Consider the following 22,717-nt stretch of genomic DNA (forward strand, 5'->3'; position numbering starts at 1 on the left):
AACCGCGCGTGCGGCATATCTAGTTCAGCGCGCGGGCTGAAACTCCATCACGCGCCGCTTATTTGCTGCGCCCTGTCCCGTGCGCTCGCTCGCAACTCACCACCCCCTCCAGCCGCGGCACCGCCGCCGCCCGCGCCACTCGGTGACCGTTTCGGCGCTTCCCCGGCCTATCCCCGCGCCGCGGTGGCTTCCTCCGCCCCCCTCTAGTCACCGCCGCCCCTCGCGCGTATCCGTCCTTCGACGAACAGTGCCCGGGCGCTCGCTACCGCTCGGCGCCCGCAAGGTGTTTGACAAAACGCCTGCAAGGTATGTATTGCTCAAACGTCATGAATTTGGTGCATGTTGATTGTAGTTTTTATAGCATAGTATTGAACACTGTAGATGAGTTCGTCATATGATTCTTCCGAAGAAGAATTTGATATGGAAGAGGAGGAGGATCTTGCAATGATCCTAGCTATGCACATCAATAAAAAACCGAAGCACGATGGTTCGGTTATGGGTCGGCACAAAATTTGGAGGGATAGGATCGATGCCCACAACAGATTGATCAGGCATTATTTTGCCGAGAATCCCACATACCCTGAGTCGAATTTTCGTCGCCGTTTTAGGATGAGCCCTGAGTTGTTCAGGCGCATTGCAGAGAAACTAGCGAACCATGGCCGATTTTTTTCAACAAAGGAGGAATGCCGCCGGAGAGCTCGGGCATAGCACCTTTCAGAAGGTGACAGCCGCTTTGCGTATGTTGGCATACGGTATCCCGGCTGATTTAGTTGATGATCACTTGGCTATGGGTGAGAGCCAAGCCATCATGTGTGTCAAGCGCTTCGCAGTCGGAATTGTGCAAGTGTTTGGCTAGGAGTATTTGAGATCTCCCAATGCTGAAGACGCTGCAAGGCTATTGGAGATGAACAAAGCTCGCGGCTTTCCTGGTATGCTTGGATCAATAGATTGCATGCATTGGAGTTGGAAAAATTGTCCAAAGGCATGGCATGGGCAATTCCATGGCCAAAAAAGGGGTTTCACTATAATCCTTGAAGCGATGGCCGATCAAGAGACTTGGATTTGGCATGCATTCTTTGGAATGCCTGGATCTTTGAATGACATCAATGTTGTCAACCGGTCACCACTGATGAATAAGATTGCAAATGGTGATTTGCCACCGGTGCAGTTTGTAGCAAATGGTCGTACATACAACTATGGCTATTATCTAGCGGATGGCATCTATCCAAAGTGGCAAACCTTTGTGAAGCCATTGCAAAAGCCGGAAGGTAAGAAAAATCTTGATTTCCACAATGCTCAGGCGGCGGCTAGAAAAGATATGGAGAGAGCTTTTGGGATTTTGCAAGCCCAATCTGCTATTGTGAGAGGACCGACTAGAATTTGGGATCAAAAAATGCGTTGGTACATCATGCACAGGGCCGAGCCGGCAAAATCGGAGGCCCTGTGCGAAACTCTAAAGCAGGCCCTTTTTTGCTTAAAAACCTACACAAGTAGAACTATAATAATAATAATATAAAGATCATAGAATCTGACGCACCAATTCTTGGTTGTATAGACTTCACTTAAACAACACCAGTGTTTCAGTGTTCTTTGTAATAAAATCTTCAATAATATCCTCATAATCAATATTCTCAAATACATGTTTTCTAAGTTAAACCCTCAAAAAAAATTGTTTCTTATTACACTTTTGGTAAATCTTATTCAAGTTTTATAAGTGAAGACTTAACCTGGATCTTGCAATACCAATGCCTAATAGATGGAAAAAAGAAAAAGCTAGATTTGAGTAAAATAGGTAGTAGGTGGAAATCAGAATGCACAGTTAAAGCCTCACAGGATTGCCGGTTATCTTCTAACGACGATGCTTAAGAAATTGGAGATGGTTGAACATGAATAAACTTTACCTGCCGGCGGACAAAAGTTGAGAAGAATCCATCGTCTCGGTCCCTCGCTGGCGGGTCCTGCCTTCCTGGACCAGTCGTGCTCCCTCGTCTCGATCCCTCGCTGGACAGAAGAATCCTGACCTAATCTACATCGATAGCCGCCGGAGGAAGAAACGAAGAGACGAGTCGCTCCTTGCTTGTCTCGATCGCTGGAGGATTGGAAGCGAGGAGACGCACGATGTACTGGATCGGCCGCCTGCTTTAGTGCGCTAGGCGCACAGCGGCCCAGAGAGCAGAGGCCCATCTATGAAGGAGCGTTTCAACCAATTGGGCTGAGCCTAGTAGCTATACTGCATGCAAAAAAATCTAGGGCCCCTCAAAATTATGGGCCCTGTGCGGGCGCACAGGTTGCACCCCCATGGGCTCGGGCCTGATCATGCACGCTTGTGTGATCATGCATAACATGATCATCGGGAATGAGCGTGACCAAGATGTAGACTACTCTTAGTATGAGCTCTTGGGACATCCCGTGCGAGTGCAACGGAGGGCTGAAAAGGTAGCCCGCAGCGCATGATGATTTTCAGAAGAATCTCATTGAGGAGTGGTGGGCATGAAATGGACGACAAAGAGCATCATGATTTGTGTGTTCGATATTGTATTGTTGAACTATTTGTTGTGTTTATTGCATTATTTGTTATATTGAATGATAAACTTTTTGTTTGAATTGTAATAACAAAATTGAACTATTTATTTTATTTGTGTTTGATCTTTTTCTTCTGTTTTGGAATGCATATGTTGTTCGTGAGAGAGTTGCGCGCGCTGCATTTTTGCGCGCTGCTGAAGCTGCGCCCACGCGCTGCATTTTAGCGCGGTTGCTGGAGCCAGCGCTGCCCGCCGCGCCAAACCAAACGATGAACGCGCGGCAAAGTAGATTTTTAGCGTACGGCGCATTCAGCAGCTGTTGGAGATGCTCTAAGCGCGGGATGCGGGTGAATCGGAAGCCGGTCGATCCGCCTACGACGAAGGTAGGCGTGCTGGCGATAATGGTCGACGCTTCATCTACCAGAAACTGCTCCCTTCAGTTTCTAAGCGCGCATTCATGGAGGGTGATGGCGTACATAAACTGACTGGTTCACCTCCTCGGCGCATCTACTTCATGCTATTTATTCTCTGCTCTTTGCATCTTTCCTCGTATTAATTTTTTTCACATCCTGCTTTCATGGACTGCGTATGTGCTAATTCCTGTTGTTCCTGTGTGATTCAGGCGCCACAGCTCAATACAGCCATGGTGAAAGCACGACAACTGATGAGGAGGATGAGGCAGCAGCATCAGCGGCTTGACGATGCTGAGGAGGATAAGGAAGGGGCGGCGTACGTGGCTCACGGGCGCAAGACGATGCGGCATCGGCAGTATTAGTGGTTGGTCTAAGTCGACAGGTAAACCTTAATGCTAGCTCTTCACCTTCCTTTATCTCTGACCCCTGATGCCTTTTGTAATTCGCCCTTTATCCCGTTCATCTTGTCGGTCGCAGGTTTACAAGGTTTCAGGGCGAGGATCAGACGATGAAGAGATGGTGTGCGCAGCTGCTGCATGTTGAATTTTTGGTATAGTTGTCATTTTATCCGTGCCATTTTAATCTGCTCAGAAGTCATCGGATGATGATTATAAGACCTCTATTTTACAATTCGGCTTCTTTGTAGTAGTACTACTTGATGAATAGTTGTTACTTTTTGTGAAAGGAGAAGAGCAAAGCTAATGAAAATGCAGAAACCGGCCCATGTGCTGCAGGAATCACAGACCTAAAAGCAGTATGTTGTCATGACGTAATTTTATTTCTGCCCTTTCAACATTGTGAATATCAGTTCTAGCACAAAGTTCATTGTAAGTGTGGTTGTATTGTAATATTGTGACCTCTCATGGAACTTGTATTGCCTTCACCTTTGATTCCTTCCTTGATGATCTATCCTCTGTATTTTAATATTCTGACCTCCCATGGAACTTGTATTGCCTTGCCTTGATTCTTTCTTCGATGATATCCTCTTTCTTTTTAGATTTAGTCTTTCAATTTTTCTCTGTTGCATTTGCAGCTTCATGGATCTGGAAGTATTGATATTGATTGTTCCAAGAGATGAAAAGGTGTTAAGTATTTTTTTTTCTCTGTATCGTTTGAGCTAAAGCCAACTGATAGTTGAATATTGCTTTGGAAACAACAGTTTAGGGAACTTTGTATACCCAAGTGCAACCTCATATGAATCTTGGAAGAAATGATATTTTCTGAATTTGTATATTCTCAGATTTTTGGCTTCGTAAATATTTGTGGTTTAATCGGATCTCTAATTGTATGTTTTGTTGTTTACAGTTTTGGTGTATTCTCTTCCGTTGAACTATAATATCGAGAAAATTAAGAAAAACATTTATAAAGTACATATATCAGTTCTACCCATTCGTCAAACATCCCTGATGTTTTTTTTTCTGAATATTGCTATTTTTTGGAATGTCATGATGTGATCTTTTGCGACAGAGTAGACCTATGAAGAAATAGCTGAACACAGTACATTGGAAACCAATCAGATTCCTCTCTTCAGTTGCATGCCATTATTTTGGAAAATGGAGTGGACAAGCAAAAGCTGCAAGAAAGCGCAATAGTTCAAAGAACTTGAAACAAATGTATATGGAGCCAACACACTTCATATGCCTAAAAATTACAAGAGCTCAAAACACTGAAAACATGTATAAGAAATATTTCATATATCAAACAATTATAAGAGCCAAAATAGACGAACGCGGCAACGCGCGCCATCAACGATCTAGTTAAACCTGATTAGTGCTGAACCATTAAAATATGTATTATCCTCGTCACAACGCACAGGCAATTACATAGTTGATGAAGTAAGTATATAGAAGTAAGGATAAAATAGGTAGTGTCGTTCTAAGCCCGAGCTCATGTGAGCTCGGGTGAACAATAAAATAAAAAAATCTGATTTTTTTTGTATGAAACAATGTTTTCATAGCTTGCAAAATTTCATCATGAAATGACATTCTTGAAAAATGTGGCAAAAAATTGATGCTCCAAAATGCGTTTGAAAACATTTTGGAGCATCGAATTTTTTTGCCACGGTTTTCATGAATGTCATATGGTGATGAAATTTTGCAAGCAAACACACATTTTCTCAACTTTCACATAAAAAATTAGAATTATTTGATTTTTTTTTTAATTTTACTGTTCACCCGGACTCACATGAGCTCGGGATTAGAACAGCGGCGTCCGACGAAAATCTATTTCAAGGGAGAAGTAAATATTAGCTGTCAGACTGCCAGGCGGAAGGAGTCCATAGATTCTTTGGAAAGGTGAAAGAGAGACCTCATTATTTTCGTGCTTCCTTCCACGCGCAACGACAGACGCTCTTGCCGCGCGCGACACGGTGCTTACCCAGTCACACTACGAAAGAAAGCAGTACCCCTCACCGCAAGGCTCCAATTGCAGCACACGACACACGTCCTTCTCCCTGTAGTTTTCTACCCGGCCTATTCACCATCAAAGAGAAAACCCAACCTGCAACTACCCCTCTACAGCGTCAAAAGAAAAACCTTGGTCCGCTCCTTGCAAGTGTGGCAAGGAGCAATGCATTCTCGGTCTGTGCTAGCCCTGGGTCTGCTCCTGCTGTTGAGCCTCGACGGAGAGGTGGCCCTGGCGGCGGAAGACGGCCAGTTCGCCTACCAAGGTTTCGTCACCGCGAACCTCACGCTGGATGGCCTCGCCACCGTCATGCCCAACGGCCTCCTGCTGCTCACCGACACGAAGTCCGCGAACACGGGCCATGCCTTCCACCCCGCGCCACTCCAGTTCCTCGAAAGTTCCACCACGACGACGAACAGCACCACCATGGCGCGGTCCTTCTCCGCGACCTTCGTGTTTGCCATTTCGTCCAGGTACGATGGCCTGACCAGCTACGGGCTTGCGTTCGTCGTCGCTCCGACCTCGAACCTCTCGGCTACGAACGGCGGGCGGTACATGGGCCTCCTCAACGCGACAAACGGCACGGCGAGCCACCGCATCCTGGCGGTCGAGCTCGACACCATCATGGACGTCGCGTTCCGCGACATCGACAGCAACCACGTCGGCATCGACGTCAACAGCCTCGTCTCACGGCAGGCCAAGCCGGCTGGGTACTACAGCAACGAGAACGGCGCCTTCCAAGATCTGAGGCTGAACAGCCGCAGGCCGATGCAGGTGTGGGTGGACTACGACGCCCAAGCCAGGCGAATCAACGTGACATTAGCACCTGTGCAGGTACCAAAGCCCAGGAATCCTCTCCTCTCCGAGGCTATTGATCTCTCCACGGTCATGGTGGAAGAGATGTACGTCGGCTTTTCTGCTTCTAGCGGTACTCCCGGTGATAATCACCACTCTGTCCTTGGATGGAGTTTCAGCTTCGACGGACCCGCCCCGACGCTAGACTTCTTCAAGCTCCCCGCCCTGCCGCGCCTAGGTCCCAAGCCTCGGTCCAAGATCTTGGACGCCGTGTTGCCACCGGCCGCAGTATCGCTTGTCATTGCCGTGCTAGCTGCCGTGTTCTTCTTCTTGTGGCATCGGCGCCGATTTGCCGAGGTGAGAGAAGATTGGGAGGATGAGTTTGGCCCACATCGTTTCGCATACAAGGATTTGTTTCATGCCACTGAGGGCTTTTCGGGTAGGAATTTACTTGGAGTAGAAGGATTTGGAAGAGTGTACAGAGGATTGTTTTCTGTGTCCAATTTAGAGGTTGCGGTGAAGAGGGTGTCACATGATTCTAAACAAGGACTAAGGGAGTTCATTGCGGAGGTGGTGAGCATTGGCCGTCTCCAATACCGGAATCTCGCACGGTTACTAGGCTACTGCCGTCGGAAGGGTGAACTTCTCTTGGTTTATGAGTACATGAAAAATGGTAGTCTTGACAAGTACTTGTATACTCAAAATAAGCCAGCTCTACATTGGCCTGAAAGGTATCGGATCATCAAAGGTGTCGCATCAAGCTTGTTGTATCTTTATGAGGAATGGGAACAAATTGTCATCCATCGGGATATAAAGGCTAGCAATGTGCTCTTGGACAGTCAGATGGATGGACGGCTCGGTGATTTTGGTCTAGCAAGGTTATACGACCATGGCACGGTTTCTAAAACAACACATGTGGTGGGCACCATGGGGTACCTTGCACCGGAACTTATACGCACCGGGAAGGCAACACCCTTAACCGATGTGTTCGCATTTGGTGTGTTTCTCCTTGAGGTCGCATGTGGGAGTAGGCCAATCAACAGTACCAAGGATATCACAGAGTTAGTGTTGGTCGATTGGGTGCTTGAACATCACCGCAACGGCTCAATTCTTGACGTGGTCGATCCACGTCTTATGGGGAATTTCAACCCAGAGGAAGCCACCCTCCTGCTCAAATTAGGTTTGTTATGCTCCTACCCATCGGCCAATGCAAGACCTAGCATGCGAAAGGTCATGCAATACCTGGACCGCGACCAGTCAATTCCTGACATGTCCGCCTACATGAGTTACAACAGGATAGCAATGATGCGGAATGAAGGGTTCGATTCATACATAATGTCGTACCCTTCATCGAATATGAATATTTGTGTTGTATCTGGTGAGTCTTCGGTGTCAATTCTTGAAGAGGGAAGGTGAATGCTTTTAATTTGCACCTTTTTTTTATTCTTCTCTCAATGTTCCTTTAAGAACTTGTAATCCATATTGGATCTGAGTTTGTCTAAGTGAACTAGTTCTATCTCATGCACGAATTTCAGTAATCAGTAACACTTTTGGTAAGGAAATAGTGGTAACCGCCATTTGCCGAGACTCCAGAGTCCACTACTAGTCCCTGGCGAGGTGTAATCTTAGTAAGGATTTGCTTAGCGATATCCCAAGAGCATCTCAAACAGATGATGAAAAATTGGTGTCGTGAAAAACAATATAGGGCAGAAGGGAGAGAAAATTCATCACCGCCATGGTTGTTGCTTTAACAGATGTGGTAAAAGTGATGCCCAAATTTTTTGCCCTCCTCGGCCGCTGTTCTCCACTCCAACATTGCATACATAATTCAAACAAAAACCTGTGATTACAGGGAATTTGGCTACGTCTCCCCTAATCTCTCCGATAAACCTCCCTTAATCCCCCCCTAAATTATGGGGAATTTATGCTGCCTAGGCATCAAGCTCTATGAACCAATCAATAATTTTGTTATGGTTTGGACTGAAACGAGTTTCTGGAGAATTTGTACGAGCATATGGCGATGTAGCCTTAAACTGTTGCAGTTTGGACCGAAGCGAGTTTCAGGAGAATTAGCAACTTAATAATCTAGCACAAAGTACGTGCATAACATGAATTGTTGCGGTTTGGTTAAGTTTCAGTTGACTGGGACCTATTCACACCCTTTAAGTAACCGATTCTTCCCCAGCGAGCAACTTTCACCTGACACGCGCTTTAGCCTATTGAGGTAGAAGACATACATAGACGACGAGCTCAAGACGGTGGACTCTGTGGAAGCAGATAGCCATTAGTGTCGCGGGCCTATCATATTTGTAGTTGTACGAGGCAGACGTATTACGTTGAATTCGATGTTTTAGCACACTGAAAATCATTTTCAGCATCAGCCGTCGCTGTGTCCATGAGGTACCCTCCCCCTTACTACCTCTGTCATGATTTATTGTCCCTCTTCGTATTTTATGTCAAACTTTGACCGTAAATTTAAGTAACAAAATGTTAATGCATGTCAAAACAAATTATATCGTTGAATTCATATTTAAACATAGTTTATGATAATATTATTTTTACTATATATAATATATATTTATTAGAACAAATCATAGCCAAAATATGAATCTAAATAGGAGAAGGACTAATAAACCAGGACAGGGGCACTACTTTCCTGCTTCCTTCCACGTGCAACGGCTACGCTCTCTGCCTTGCCCCGCTCGGCACGGTGCTTAATTAACCAGCTAACGAGTCACGCTGCGAAAGATACTCCAGATCTGAAAAATGGTAGTATTCCTTGTCAACACACGTCCTTCTCCGTGTAGTTTCCACAGCCCGGCGTCTCCTCTTCACCGTCAAAGCAATCACCCATCCACAACGTCAAAACGAGAGGCTTGGTCTGCTCCTTGCAAGTGTCACGAGGCGCCATGCTTTCTCAGTCTGTGCTAGCGCTTGGTCTGCTCCTCCTGCTGAGCCTGAGCCTCGACGGAGAGGTGGCCCTGGCGGCGGAAGACGGCGAGTTCGCCTACCAAGGCAAGATAGAAGAGATATTTGCTGTGATAATCCTCATTGTATTGGGCTGTTTATATAGTACATGTACATGTTCAGTTACAAGCATGGTTTTCACTTTCAGTGGGATTTCGGTGAAATCCACTGAATTTCAGTAATTTCAGCAGACACTGAAATGTTACGTTTCGGTCAAAATATTTCAGCAATTTCAATATAGCACAACAATTCCAATATATTTCAAAATATTTTTTAAAAATTTAAAAAAATTAATTGAATTCAAGTGAATATTTCAGTCATTTGGCTGAAATGGAAACTGAAATCACTGAAATTCATTGAATTTCAGTGATTTTGGTTGGTGCTGAAATTTTTCTGAAACTGAAATTAAAAACCAGGGTTACAAGTCATTAGGACGTGGAATATCAAGAGAGAGGTCTCTAGACCTTCTACATTCTAGCACTAAGCTGTAATTGCTAGGTGTTGCAACTCATTATGCTAGACAGCACTAACTCGTAACATTTGACAAGGCATCGCCACGGCGAACCTTACGCTGGATGACCTCGCCACTGTCATGCCCGGCGGCCTCCTGGTGCTCACCAACTCGGATCACCCGACGAAAGACCACGCCTTCCACCCTGCGCCGCTCCACTTCCGCACAGGTTCCACCACGGCGGCAACGGCGAAAAACACCACCGCCATGGCGCGGTCCTTCTCCATGTCCTTCGTCTCTGCCATCATGTCCAGATACGATGGCATGACCAGCCATGGGCTTGCTTTCGTGGGCGCTCCGACCTCCAACCTCTCAACGGCGAACAGCCAACAATACCTGGGCCTCCTCAACGCAACAAACGGCACGGCGAGACGCCAAGCTCCACGACATCGAAAGCAACCACGTGGGCATCGACGTCAACAACCTCATCTCTCGGCAGGCCAAGCCGGCTGGGTACTACTGCGACGAGGACGGCGCCTTTCAAGATCTGAGGCTGAACAGCCGCGGACCGATGCAGGTGTGGGTTGACTACGACGCCATGGCCAGGCGACTCGACGTGACATTAGCACCGGTGCGGGTACCAAAGCCCAAGAATCCTTTGCTCTCCCAAGTCATTGATCTCTCCACGGTCATGGCGGACAAGATGTACGTCGGCTTCTCGTCTTCGTCAGGTATCGACTCCACGCGACACTATGTCCTTGGATGGAGCTTCAGCTTGGACGGGCCTGCCCCGCCTCTTGACTTCTCCAAACTCCCTGCTCTGCCACGTGTGGGTCCCAAGCCTCGGTCCAAGATCTTGAATGTCGTGCTGCCATTGGCTTCGTCATTGCTTGTCATTGCAGTGATGGGTGTTGTCTTCTTCATTTTATGGTATCGACGCCGATTTGCCAAGGTGAGAGAAGATTGAGAGGATGAGTTTGGCCCACATCGTTTCCGATACAAGGATTTGTTTCATGCCACCGAAGGGTTTTCGAGTAGGAATTTACTTGGTGTAGGAGGATTTGGAAGAGTGTACAGAGGATTGCTTTCGCCGTCCAATCTGGAGGTTGCAGTGAAGAGGGTGTCACATGATTCTAAACAAGGAGTAAGGGAGTTCATTGCAGAAGTGGTGAGCATTGGCCGTCTCCACCACCGAAATCTCGCACGGTTACTAGGCTACTGCCGTCGAAAGGGTGAACTTCTCTTAGTTTATGAGTACATGGAAAATGGTAGTCTTGACAAGTACTTGTACGATAAAAATAAGCCATTTCTACACTGGCCTCAGAGGTATAATATCATCAAAGGTGTTGCATCAAGTTTGTTGTATCTTCATGAGGAGTGGGAACAAATCGTCATCCATCGAGATATAAAGGCAAGCAATGTGCTCTTGAATGGTCAGATGAATGGACGGATGGGTGATTTTGGTCTAGCGAGGTTATACGACCATGGCACGGTTGCTAAAACAACACATGTGGTGGGCACCATGGGATACCTTGCACCGGAACTTATACGGACTGGGAAGGCAACACCCTTGACCGATGTGTTCGCATTTGGCGTGTTTCTTCTAGAGGTTGCATGTGGTGTAGACCAATCAGCTGCAGGAAGGACAACACACAAACAATGTTGATCGAATGGGTGCTTGAACATCGCTGCAATGGATCAATTATCGATGTGGTAGATCCACGACTCATGGGCAATTTCAACATAGAGGAAGCCACCCTCGTGCTCAACTTAGGATTATTGTGCTCCTACCCATCACCAAGTGCAAGGCCTAGCATGCGAAAGGTCGTGCAATACCTGGACCGTGGCCAATCAATTTCTGATCTATCTCCAACCTATGTGAGTTACAACATGATAGCGATGATGCATAACGAAGGGTTCGATTCGTACAAAATGGCGTGCACTCTGTCGAATACTAGCATTTGCTTTGTATCTGGTGAGTCTTCAGTGACCATTCTACAAGAGGGGAGATGAATGCTTGCAATTGAATCTTCTCATTTTATTCTCCTTTAGCTATTTCTTCAAGCGCTTATAATCAAACCGTGACATGAGTTTCCCTTTTAATATCATGTGATCCGCGTATTCTGGTGGAAGCTCTTTTACTTATGTATGTATGAAACCATGTTTTCATAGTGAAATATTTCTGTCTCGAGCATCAATTTTAGTAACCAGTAACACTATGGGTGTAAAGTAATCAATTGTACTCCCTTCAATTCATATTAATTGTCGCTGATTTAATACAACTTTGTACTAAATCAACGACAATTAACATGGATCAAAGGGAGTATCATCTCTAGTGCTAGTGCTTTGCTGCTACTAGACCTGCACATTTCCATAGTGAGCCAAAGAGGCCCCTCAATGCATGATTACATGATACTGTAATTGGCACCTTGGGTCGGGACAGAGCATCAGCTGTCGGCACAAAATACATCCCAAGGGAGCACGCGTACATAGGGTGAGGGTACATGGTGGCATGGTTGTAGGGCTGGACAAAAAGCTCGGGGTCGAGGCTTGGTTCGGTTCGGTTCGAATCGAAGGTCCAACAAGCCAAGTCCAAACCTTCGGTCAAGCTCATGAAGCTTGACAAGCCGGTTAGAGACTCGATGAACAAAATCAGCACGGCCTTTGCTAAAAAAATAGCAATATACTCTCTTCGTTCACTATTTTGAGATGTTCTAACTTTTTTCTAATTCTGATGTATATAGACGCAATTTTATGTGTCTGCTCACTCATTTTAGTCCGTTTGTAGCCCATATTAAAATACCAAAAAATCTTAGATTTGTGAAGAGTATTAATTAAGACCAGTAGTTCACAATTACACAACATGATATAGACATTGCACCCACTCATAACATAGTCTATCAAGTCGACATAAAGTCCCAGCGAAACTAGTAGGACTACTCGATGCATTAATGTCAGTCAATTGAACAGGTCTAAATGTGGACAAATTTGAGCATGTGCGAGGACCCACAGTCCGGCACATGCAGTACGTAGCAATCTTTACAGTTGTGATTTAGCTTAGTTCTCGTCCCAAAGCGCAGGCGCAGGCACCACATGTACAATTTTCCTTACAGACATATGCAGAGGATGATGGATCATGGATGTTCAGGGGAAGACAAATCAGCAATGTTCCTAAGAGCATCTGCAACAGTTTGTATGTACAATCGTTGGTATAAGTGTCCGCGTCAGCAGCCAACAGCACATCATACAGGCTCTTCAATGAGACGTATGTTAGGCGTATGTTAAATAACTAGATGGGTCCACTAAATGTTGAAGAAATGAACAGGCTTGCCTCAGAGCTTGTGCATGGAGCGTTGCTTCAGGTTCATACGGTTTCGTTCTCTCTCTTCTTTTATTATGTGCCATGTCATCAAGATAGTCTAGGTGATAACTTTACCAACAATGATCATACAACTGTTGGAGATGTCCTAATGTCCTATCCCCGGCCCGAAGCAAGCGGTGCATAAATTTACAACTACTCACTGAAGCAAACATTCACACGGCGGTACCAAAACTGTGACGCCAACCAACTAGTAAATGAAAAATCATTTTGCACTGAAGGATCGATCGGAATCAAAGAGTTCATGAGACACTGTCTTGGCTGGTCCTAGATGAACTACTCCTTCCCTACCAAAATATAAGACGTTTTTGTAGTCCAAATTAAACTGTAAAACGTCTTATATTTTGGTATAGAGGTAGTAGATATGAGACAGTACGTACTGTTCAGATATGCCCAAGAAGTCCATGGACATCCTTAGTTTCCTGCATTCTTCCACATGCAATGACAAGTTAACGCTCGTGCCTACTGTGAAAGATACTACTCGGGAAAGCAGCGCTACTCACCGCAAGCCTCCAATTGCTAGTTGCCGGACACGTCCAGTCTCCGTGTAGTTTCCAGCACGGCCGGCGTCTTGCTTGTACTATGAGCTTGGAGCTATGTGCGAGTCTTAGTGAGATATTTTGCTTGCTTGAGCTGTGAGCTGTGTGTGGGTGCCTCGCAGCTTCCTGTGAGTGGCTCCTGCGTGCGCAAGCTCCTAATGCAGGCCTAGGTTGTGCGTGGTTTGCTACACTTTTCACAGTTCATCTGGAGTCCCCAGCCGCTGAATCTTTGCTCTATATAAGTGTGGAGAAGGCAACAATGCACGAGTGTCAGGGAACTATGCAGCCTATGCTAGCCCTTGGTCTGCTCCTGCTGCTGAGCCTCGACGGAGGTGTGGCCGTGGCGGCGGAAGACGGCCAGTTCGCCTACCAAGGCTTCGCCGCCGCGAACCTCACCCTGGACGGCGTCGCCGCCGTCACGCCCAACGGCCTCCTGCTGCTCACCGACACGGAGTACCAGACAACAGGCCATGCCTTCCACCCCGCACCACTCCGCTTCCTCGACAGCTCCACCACGATGACGAACAGCGCCGCCATGGCGCGGTCCTTCTCCGCGTCCTTCGTGTTCGCCATTAGGTCAAGATACGATGGCCTGACCAGCTACGGGCTTGCCTTCGTCGTCGCGCCGACCTCGAACCTCTCAGCTGCCGAGAGCGGGCGGTACCTGGGCCTCCTCAACGCGACAAATGGCACGGCCAGCGATCCCATCTTGGCGGTTGAGCTCGACACCATCATGGACGTCGAGTTCCGTGACATCAACAGCAACCACATCGGCATCGACGTCAACAGCCTCATCTCACGGCAGGCCAAGCAGGCTGGGTACTACAGCGACGAGAACGGCGCCTTTCAAGAGCAGAGGCTGAACAGCCGCCAACCGCTGCAGGTCATGGTTTTCCATTTCACTGTAATTTCATCATGTCAGCAATTATAGTAGTAAACATAAATTCAAATTACTTTCAAAGTAACATTTTGGATTCAAAAAAAAATTAGTTGGATCTCAATCAAATTCAAGTGAAAATTTTGGTCCTCTGTCCGAAATGTAAACCTAAATCAGTCATTTCAGATATCGTTGAAATATTTTTAAAACTGAAATTCAAAACCATGTGCAGGTGTGGGTAGACTATGATGCACAGGTCAGACAACTCAATGTGACATTAGCGCCCGTGCAGCTACCAAAGCCCAAGATTCCTCTACTCTCCGAACTCATTGGTCTCTCCTCAATCATGGCGGACAAGATGTATGTTGGCTTTTCGGCTTCCGGAGGTTGGGGCGTAGGTACACACCACTATGTCCTTGGATGGAGTTTTAGCTTGGACGGACCTGCCCCGCTGCTAGACTTCTCCAAGCTTCCTGTCCTACCACGCCTGGGTCCCAAACCTCGGTCGAAGATCTTGGATATCGTGTTGCCACTAGCTGTGACATTGCTTGTCATTGCAATGCTAGTTGTCATCTTCTTCTTCTTCTTCTTGTGGCATCGGCGTCGATTTGCTGAGGTTCGAGAAGATTGGGAGGACGAGTTTGGCCCACACCGTTTCGCGTACAGGGATCTATTTCATGCCACTGAGGGGTTTTCCGGTACGAATTTACTTGGTGTGGGAGGATTTGGAAGAGTGTATAGAGGAGTGCTTTCTGCGTCCAATTTGGAGGTTGCGGTGAAGAGAGTGTCACATGATTCAAAACAAGGAATAAGGGAGTTCATCGCAGAGGTGGTGAGCATTGGTCGTCTCCGCCACCGTAATCTCGCTCAGTTACTAGGCTATTGTCGGCGAAAGGGTGAACTTCTATTGGTTTATGAGTACATGGAAAATGGTAGTCTTGACAAGTACTTGTATAATGAAAATAAGCCAGCTCTACATTTATCCGAGAGGTATCGGATCATCAAAGATGTTGCATCAAGTTTGTTGTATCTTCATGAGGAATGGGAGCAAATCGTCATCCATCGAGATATAAAGGCTAGTAATGTGCTCTTGGACAGTCAGATGATTGGACGGCTCGGTGATTTTGGTCTAGCAAGGTTATATAACCATGGGACGGTTGCTACAACAACACATGTGGTGGGCACCATGGGGTACCTTGCACCAGAACTTATACGCACAGGAAAGGCGACACCTTTAACCGACGTGTTCGCATTTGGCATGTTTCTTCTAGAGGTCGCTTGTGGGCGTAGGCCAATTGGAAGCAACAAGGACATCACACAAGTAGTGTTGGTCGACTGGGTGCTTGAACATCATCGCAGTGGCTCAATTCTGGATGCGGTGGATCCACGTCTCATGAGGAATTTCAACACAGAGGAAGCCACCATCCTTCTCAAATTAGGTTTATTATGCGCCTACCCATCGCCCAATGAAAGGCCTAGCATGCGGAAGGTCATGCAATACCTGGACCGTGACCAGACAACTCCTGACCCACCTCCAACCTACATGAGTTACAGCACGATAGCGATGATGCAGAATGAGGGGTTCGACTCGTACATAATGTCGTGTCCTCCATCGAACACGAGTATGGGCACTGTACCTGGTGAGTCTTCAGTGGAGATTCCGCAAGAGGGGAGGTGAATGCTTGCAATTGAATCCTCTCTTTTTTATTCTTCTCGCAATGTTCTTGAAGTGCCATGTTTGATCTGCGTTTGTCCAAGTATCCCAAGGGAGCTCTTTTGCTATTGTAAGGCACGAGTTTTCGTAGTGAAAATTCTCTCTTGTGCATGAATTTCAGTAATCAGTAACACTTTTGGTAATGAAATAGTGGTAACCGCCATTTCCTGAGACTCCAGAGTCCCTGTCGCAAGTCCCTGGCAAGGTGTAAGCTTAGTTCGATTTCTGTTTTAGCCTGTACATGGCTTCCCACTACCACTCCAAGGGTGTTAGCCTGTTAGCCTCTACAGAGCTTCCCACTATCACTCCAAGGGTGTTAGTTCCCACTACCACTCCAAGGATGTTAGTCTGTTAGGCCTTGTACAATGCAGGGTGCTTTGAGAAATAAACCAAGCTTTTCTTAAGCATCAGGGTAGACACTTAATTAGACGTCTCTCTTGTAAAAATAGGCACTGGTGCTTCAAAAAAATCCGGTTTATTTTTCTAAGCACCTAGATATCCTTCTGTTGTAATCCCAACTCGTCTGTTATGATATTTTAAGCCAATATAGGTTGCGTTTTTAAGCAATTAGGTTAATATTTAAGCCAATATATAAACAGAATCAACAAAAACAACCATGTAGAATTAACAACCTCATCCAGCACAAAGTATGGGCGCAACATATAACTAGCAGCAAGCCCATTGCCAGTTCAGCAGTACCAACAAGCACAAGTTGCTTCCTTCCATCGGTAGCAGCAGCAAGGAGGAAATGCAGCAGAATGTCAAGCAAAACCCCAACGTTAGGTAAATAAAGTGCTTGTACACACGACCGACCACCCTCAACTTAGGAGGGTCTTGTGACTCTTGTACCACTTGCGCCACTGACAACATGTCAAGAACAAGTACCAAGTTTGAATACCCCATGATGGCTGCAAGCCTGTAAGTATAATTCCTGCCATACAAGCTGAATAAACCCCAATCTTGACTGACCAACCAAATCAACCAAGCTGTTGCTCCTATGATTTTTTTCTCACTTGAACATAGAGATGTCAAAGACGCGGGCAGATTTATCCGTGGAGACCGAGACTATGGAGTTGCCGTCGGCAGAGACAGCCAGCGACTGCACGACGTCCCTGTGCCCGCTGAACGTGCGAGCCAAGTCCCCGGAGAGGCTGTCCCAGATGCGCACCATGCCGTCGATGCACCCCGACGCTACATACCTCGACGAACCCAGCCACGCCAGGCATGTCACACCTTCCTGCTTGTCAGACACCACCAATAATGGTAAGTTCACAGCGACATAGAAATATTTATACAAGCAAAAATGTAGATTGATTTCTACACTCACATCATGCTCGCAAGTAGATCGAATTGCTTGACGAGCAAGGTCCCAGATAATGAGAGTTCTATCAATGCTCCCTGTAGCCACCCAGTTGTACCTGCAGGTAACAGGGGCACCAGCTAGCTTAGGTCAATAGCAAGGCAATGTGCATTGTGCAACAGATTTACCATACAGGCTCCAATGATCCAAGAACATATCACCAAACAGTACCTCGACGAGATGCCAATGCACTCGATGGAATTGGTGTGGCCAACTAATGAACCAACAACCTGCAGAACAAGCGACACTTCTCACACAAAGATCCACCAGCACATATTTCTAAAAGTTCAAGAACTACCAGCAGGGTACAAGTAAATTTCCTAAGAAAACAAAACCAGGAGCTTAGGAACAAAAATCCTACAGAAATTGCTACAACCAAAACAAGGTAATCAATAATCAAGATATTCTTACATAATCTACCGTACAAAACAAACCAATGGTCAGAACCACAAGTTGCATCAAATAAGCCAACTTGCATTAGAAGATTTATCAACCTTTTTTATATTTGAACGGAGAAAGAATATGGAAAGAAAGGGAAACACTTGAACCATAAAATGCACCCACCTGGCCTGAGTTTATGCTCACAATGTGCACAGAATTATCCTCTGAGCCACTAACAATTGACTGGGAGTCCGGAGTAATGGCTAAGCATGTCAATCCTTGAGTATGATAGCCATGACCTAGATTAAGGTAAAGGATTGGATGGTAAAGTTCAGGGTTGACAGAGAACATACAGAAACAACCATATGAATATATGATAATTACAACAAAGAAAATTATTTACCCCGAACAACATGTCTGCATTGTGCGCTTTTGGGATCCCATATCCTCAATGTTGCATCATCAGATCCACTACATATAAGCTTACCTTCATATGAAACACGTGAATTAGCTGAAAATGAATATGCTACATCAGAGATCTGAACTTCTAAAGTAAGCAAGTAAAAAGGAGCTAAAATGTTAAAGCATCATACAGGTCATTCTGTTATTTGCCCTTGCTATTTTTTTTATCATCACTTCTAGTTCAACAGAAATTAGCTTAGAACACAACTTAGCAGAAGAAGTGTTAAATACACCACGATCCATATGTTTCTCTGAAATCTGAACTGATATAAAGGAGCTCTGTGTTGATAACTAAAAACAGATTGTCACAAACAAGGGTACGTTTTCATGCCAAGGCATTCCAGAAACAGGACAAATAAAGTCCAGACTTGGGTGGTATATTAAACCTTATTCAGAGGTTGCTTAACAACATTAACAATGCATGATATAAATAAAACTGGAAGAAATTGCACAGTACCATCAGGGGTAAAATCACCACATGTCACTGTGCTACTGTGACCAGCAAATGTATTCAGAAATGCATTGTGGTCAGCATTCCACATCCATACGTTACAGTCTTCTGATCCTGCAATTATCAAGTGACCGCGTGGATGCCATCTGAGCCACTACAAAACAAAAGACATAATAGTTACACCGTGTAACTAATCATCGATTACCGCAATGGAAACGGCTATGGATATATATAGTCAGCCAATGAAAGAGATGGATCATCTCACCTCAAAGCCTGATCCTGAGGAACCCTCAAGCGTTCCCTGAAGTGTCCGTGTAGCTGTATCCCATACATTTATCTGTCCATCCATACTTCCACAAGCCACCAATTTCCCATCTGAACTGAAAGCGACAGTGCACACCGTGTCTCCATGTCCTGTATTGGCAATAGGTATTGTAAGCTTGGTAGACAATTCTAGGCATACACTGACACATTAAGGTACATATCGATGCAAAGTATAGATATCAGAAATAGGAACAGGCATTTTAAGAGCAGTGATAGGTGATGAAGCATAGAGAAAGTTCCGAGAAACATTTGCACAGAAAAATCAAGTACGGAAATCTCACTAGACTACTGAAGATGAGCTAATCGTACCAGTCAGCTCCTGAAAATCCTGTTCAGATCCAATCCTCCAAAGAAACCCTCTGTCATCTTTACCACCAGAGACAACAAGTGATGCATCTACAGGACTGCACGCAGCAGCAAAGACCTCATCTGTATACAAGATATGAAGACCAACTATTACCAGAATTGTTTTTCAGTGCATGGGTACTCTGCATGGTGAATCTAACTAACTTATTAGTGGAAAACAACGAAACATCACAAGATGTATTAAGTTAATTTGCTCGATGAGGTCTTGCCTGTATGCCCATGAAATGCATAAGCTGAATGATCCTCAACCTCATCTGAAACAACAAAGAACAAAAAGAAACTTGAATTACTAGCACATTTAAATCTCACAGTGAAGTATTTCAGATTATTCGGAGTGAGCTGAATGTAAAGTAAGCAAATAACTAGTAGCATAGCACCAACATTTATCAAAATGAAAATGTGAGGTACTCCTGGAAGAAGAGTCATGGCTGAGCTCACTTGCAAAAGATTCAGTGTAAACGACATATCCATTCATCATTGCTAAAAGACATTATCTTATTCCATTAAGAACAAACGCAAACGTAATATGTTAGCCTTGTGAACAGTATGACAATACTAAACCAGGTGAATCCTGAATAAGGTACTACGGTGGGAGAAGTTTGGTACAATGTATAATTTTCTAGGCCAGAAGTAGCAGGGAAATAGTCTAATTAATCATTGTTTTGTGGAGGATCAAAACGACCCATGAGCGAAGATTAACAATTGGGCTAGCATGCCCTGAACATAACCAGTCCTAGCAAGTTCTGCAGTAGACAGAAACGCTACGATCAGCTGCCACATACCCATCTCTTGGTCTTCCTCATCGTCCTCGTCATCATCGTCATGGTCGGGGAGATCTGAACGAGGACAGCAGTAAGCACAGAGCAAAGCAAAAGGGAGGAAGAAGCTGCTAGCCGCTAGCCAGGATGAGGAGAAGCACTGACCTTCCTCGTCAAGGTGTATCTCCTGGATGATGTCCTGCTCGTCGATGAAGACCTCCTCGCCGTCAGAGCCTTCGTCGGGGACCTCGCCTGAGATACTCATGGCTGCCGGTGGTGCTGTGGGCGTCTTGGCTGCTGCGAGCGTGGCCGGAGAGAACAATAGCGGATCCTCACTTCCTAACGCGCTTCTTGGCGGTGCGGAGGCGTTCGAGATTAAGAGTGTGTTTGGTCGGGCTGTGTAAACAGATGCAAACATTCGTGTAAACAGATGCATGCTGTTCAACATCTCACTCACACACACAAGCACGTACGACGACATGAATCAATTCAGATGCATAAACAACATGCCACTCATCAGCAATTACATCTAAATATACACAGAGATGGCGTCAATTCATAAACACCGCAAGAAAACATCTGTATCAATTTCTTCTATACACACAGGCAAACATCCATATCAAGCGAAACATGGCATCAGTTCATGTAAAGAAATTTTTTTTAAAAACAGGGAAAGATGGAGATTACCTTGCTACGTGGTGCAGAGGGGGGGGGGGGGGGGGCGAGGAGGTGTTGCTGCGCTCAAATCTGTCGTCACCGTAACAGGAGGTCGGTAGCCGGACGGCGGGCGGGACTGCTGTAGGCCGAGACGTTGCGGGGAGGGGCCGACGGCGAGACAGGGGGGCGCGGGTGGAGGTGCTGCGTGCTGCGAGGAGGTGCGGGGAGAGGAGGGGTAGGACGGCGGTGGCCGGAATCAAGACGACGGCGACGGAGACGTGCGGGTCGTTGGTGGGTGGCGAGGGGGTGAGCGGCGGCAGGCCGGTGAGAGGGGGAGAGAGGAAGTGGAGGAGGATGGAGGGGAAGATATGTCGCGTGGCCGCGTGGGGATGGAGGCGTGTGCGTGTGCTGTGACGAGGAGGAGAGGAGAGGAGGGCGGCGGCGGCTGTCCAGGGAGGGAGTTCGTGTTCTTTTTGCTCTCGACGAAGAATCGCACGTCGCGATCGCCCTAGCTCTGCTGGACCGGCCCACGGTCACTTTCAGCTAAGGCCTGTTTTTCTGCTCCAGCAGAAAAAGGCCTGTATAAGCCCGTTAGCGTGAAGCATTGCTTTGGGGAAGACAGAGGTTTTTCTTGGAGCAACTACTTCGCGAGCCTCGCAACGATGAGTGCCACTTGATGTGCTCTCAGCCGCCCACCACGTGTCGCGTTCTGGGCGCTTCCTCTGATTTTTTTTCCGCACACGTTTTTGGCCTTTTAAACGGTTTTTTTATGTATTTTTTCAACGTTTCGGTTTTTCACCGATCTTCCTTAGCTTTTGGGTAAAAAATAAAAAAACTATTTTTTACGTGAAAAAATGCGGGTTTTTTTCTTTCACGAGAGTCACAGTTTTTCTTCCGCGAAAGACACGGTTGTGCTTTCGCGAGAGTCGCGACCGTGCCTTTCGGAAACAAAAAAACGTGTTTTCTATTTTTTTTCCTTCCATGAGAGGCACGGTTGTACTTTTCGCGAGAGTCACGGCCGTGCTTTTTGAAAACGGAAAAAAACGCATTTTCTGTTATTTTTTCTTCCGCGAGAGGTACGGTCGTGCTTTCGCGAGAGTCACGACCATGCCTTTAGGAAACAAAAAAAACATGTTTTCTATTTTTTTTCCCTTTCGAGAAAGGCACGGTTTTGTTTTCATGACAGACACGGTTGTGCTTTCGCAAGAGTCAGGGCCGTGCCTTTCGGAAAGAGAAAAAAAGCATTTTCTATTTATTTTTTTCTTTCGTGAGAGGCATGGTTTTGCTTCTGCAAGAGGCATAGTTATGCTTTCGCGAGAATCACAGTCGTGCCTCTCGGAAATGGGAAAAAACGTGTTTTCTTTCCTTTCGCGAGAGGCATGATTTTGCTTCTGCGAGAGGCACGGTTGTGCTTTCGCGAGAGGCACAGGCGTGCCTCTTTCGTAAAGGGAAAAAACCCGTGTTCCCGGTTCAGTTTTTTCGTTCGGTTTTTTCCGTCCGGTTTTTTTGATGAAAAAAGTTTGTCAAAACATATCAACATGGGATCTAGTTTTGAAGATTTCGACGTGAGGAATCCAACGGTGAAAACGATTCGAGATTTGGACGCACGGTTTAAGAGATAAAATATTTTGAATAAACGGATCTACGAAAAAAGGGAAAACCCCAGGTTGCGACAAGTGGTTTTTTGTAACACGTAATCTGAGGAGGTGGGAGTGATCTTTGTAATGCGTAATCTTCAATTAGTGATTTCGGTTTTTCTTCCTACAGTAGCTTTGTACAGAGTCCGTGTGTTTCTTTTTTTTCGAGAAAAGCCATACTAGCGGTTTTTATTGATCTGAAATAAGAGTTACATCACCTGTTAGAACAGCACGAATAAAATCTGGGGTTCCTGCCACATT

The 22,717-nt window shown here is 46.0% G+C and overlaps 2 protein-coding genes and 2 pseudogenes across 2 annotated transcripts; 3 read left to right on the forward strand and 1 right to left on the reverse strand.

Annotated features, from left to right (window-relative positions):
- The first annotated feature begins 5,226 nt into the window (after positions 1-5,226).
- Positions 5,227-7,670, forward strand: LOC125541078 (L-type lectin-domain containing receptor kinase SIT2 pseudogene; annotated as a pseudogene).
- Positions 7,671-9,042: 1,372 nt separating this feature from the next.
- LOC125535088 (L-type lectin-domain containing receptor kinase SIT2 pseudogene) lies at positions 9,043-11,564 on the forward strand (annotated as a pseudogene).
- Positions 11,565-13,510: 1,946 nt separating this feature from the next.
- LOC125535838 (L-type lectin-domain containing receptor kinase SIT2-like) lies at positions 13,511-16,514 on the forward strand. Its single transcript, XM_087543236.1, has 2 exons — positions 13,511-14,352; positions 14,579-16,514. The coding sequence occupies exons 1-2, from the start codon at positions 13,729-13,731 to the stop codon at positions 16,022-16,024; spliced, it is 2,070 nt and encodes a 689-aa protein (XP_087399362.1). The 5' UTR covers positions 13,511-13,728; the 3' UTR covers positions 16,025-16,514.
- Positions 16,515-16,652: 138 nt separating this feature from the next.
- On the reverse strand, positions 16,653-21,293 carry LOC125535839 (uncharacterized). Its single transcript, XM_048698908.2, has 12 exons — positions 20,850-21,293; positions 20,328-20,558; positions 20,187-20,240; positions 19,614-19,658; positions 19,348-19,467; positions 18,980-19,128; positions 18,721-18,868; positions 18,205-18,288; positions 17,985-18,100; positions 17,592-17,650; positions 17,388-17,478; positions 16,653-17,297 (listed from the first exon to the last, which is right to left on the reverse strand). Exons 2-12 carry the CDS (start codon positions 20,425-20,427, stop codon positions 17,070-17,072), a joined length of 1,194 nt encoding a protein of 397 aa, XP_048554865.2. The 5' UTR covers positions 20,428-20,558; positions 20,850-21,293; the 3' UTR covers positions 16,653-17,069.
- Between the last annotated feature and the right edge of the window lie 1,424 nt (positions 21,294-22,717).

The sequence above is a fragment of the Triticum urartu genome, chromosome 2A, assembly GCF_056163025.1.
Source record: "Triticum urartu cultivar PI428250 chromosome 2A, HENAU_Tu73, whole genome shotgun sequence".
Lineage (NCBI taxonomy): Eukaryota > Viridiplantae > Streptophyta > Magnoliopsida > Poales > Poaceae > Triticum > Triticum urartu.

What these genes read in the sequence shown, in the direction of transcription:
- LOC125535838 (XM_087543236.1), top strand. Translation starts at nt 13,729, where the DNA reads ATGCACGAGTGTCAGGGAACTATGCAGCCTATGCTAGCCCTTGGTCTG. An exon ending in ACAGCCGCCAACCGCTGCAG is followed by an intron (nt 14,353 to 14,578) that starts GTCATGGTTTTC and finishes AACCATGTGCAG; the next exon opens with GTGTGGGTAGACTATGATGC.
- LOC125535839 (XM_048698908.2), bottom strand. Translation starts at nt 20,427, where the DNA reads ATGAGTATCTCAGGCGAGGTCCCCGACGAAGGCTCTGACGGCGAGGAG. An exon ending in TGGTGATTTTACCCCTGATG is followed by an intron (nt 18,289 to 18,720) that starts GTACTGTGCAAT and finishes TTTCATATGAAG; the next exon opens with GTAAGCTTATATGTAGTGGA. An exon ending in ATGCAGACATGTTGTTCGGG is followed by an intron (nt 18,101 to 18,204) that starts GTAAATAATTTT and finishes ACCTTAATCTAG; the next exon opens with GTCATGGCTATCATACTCAA.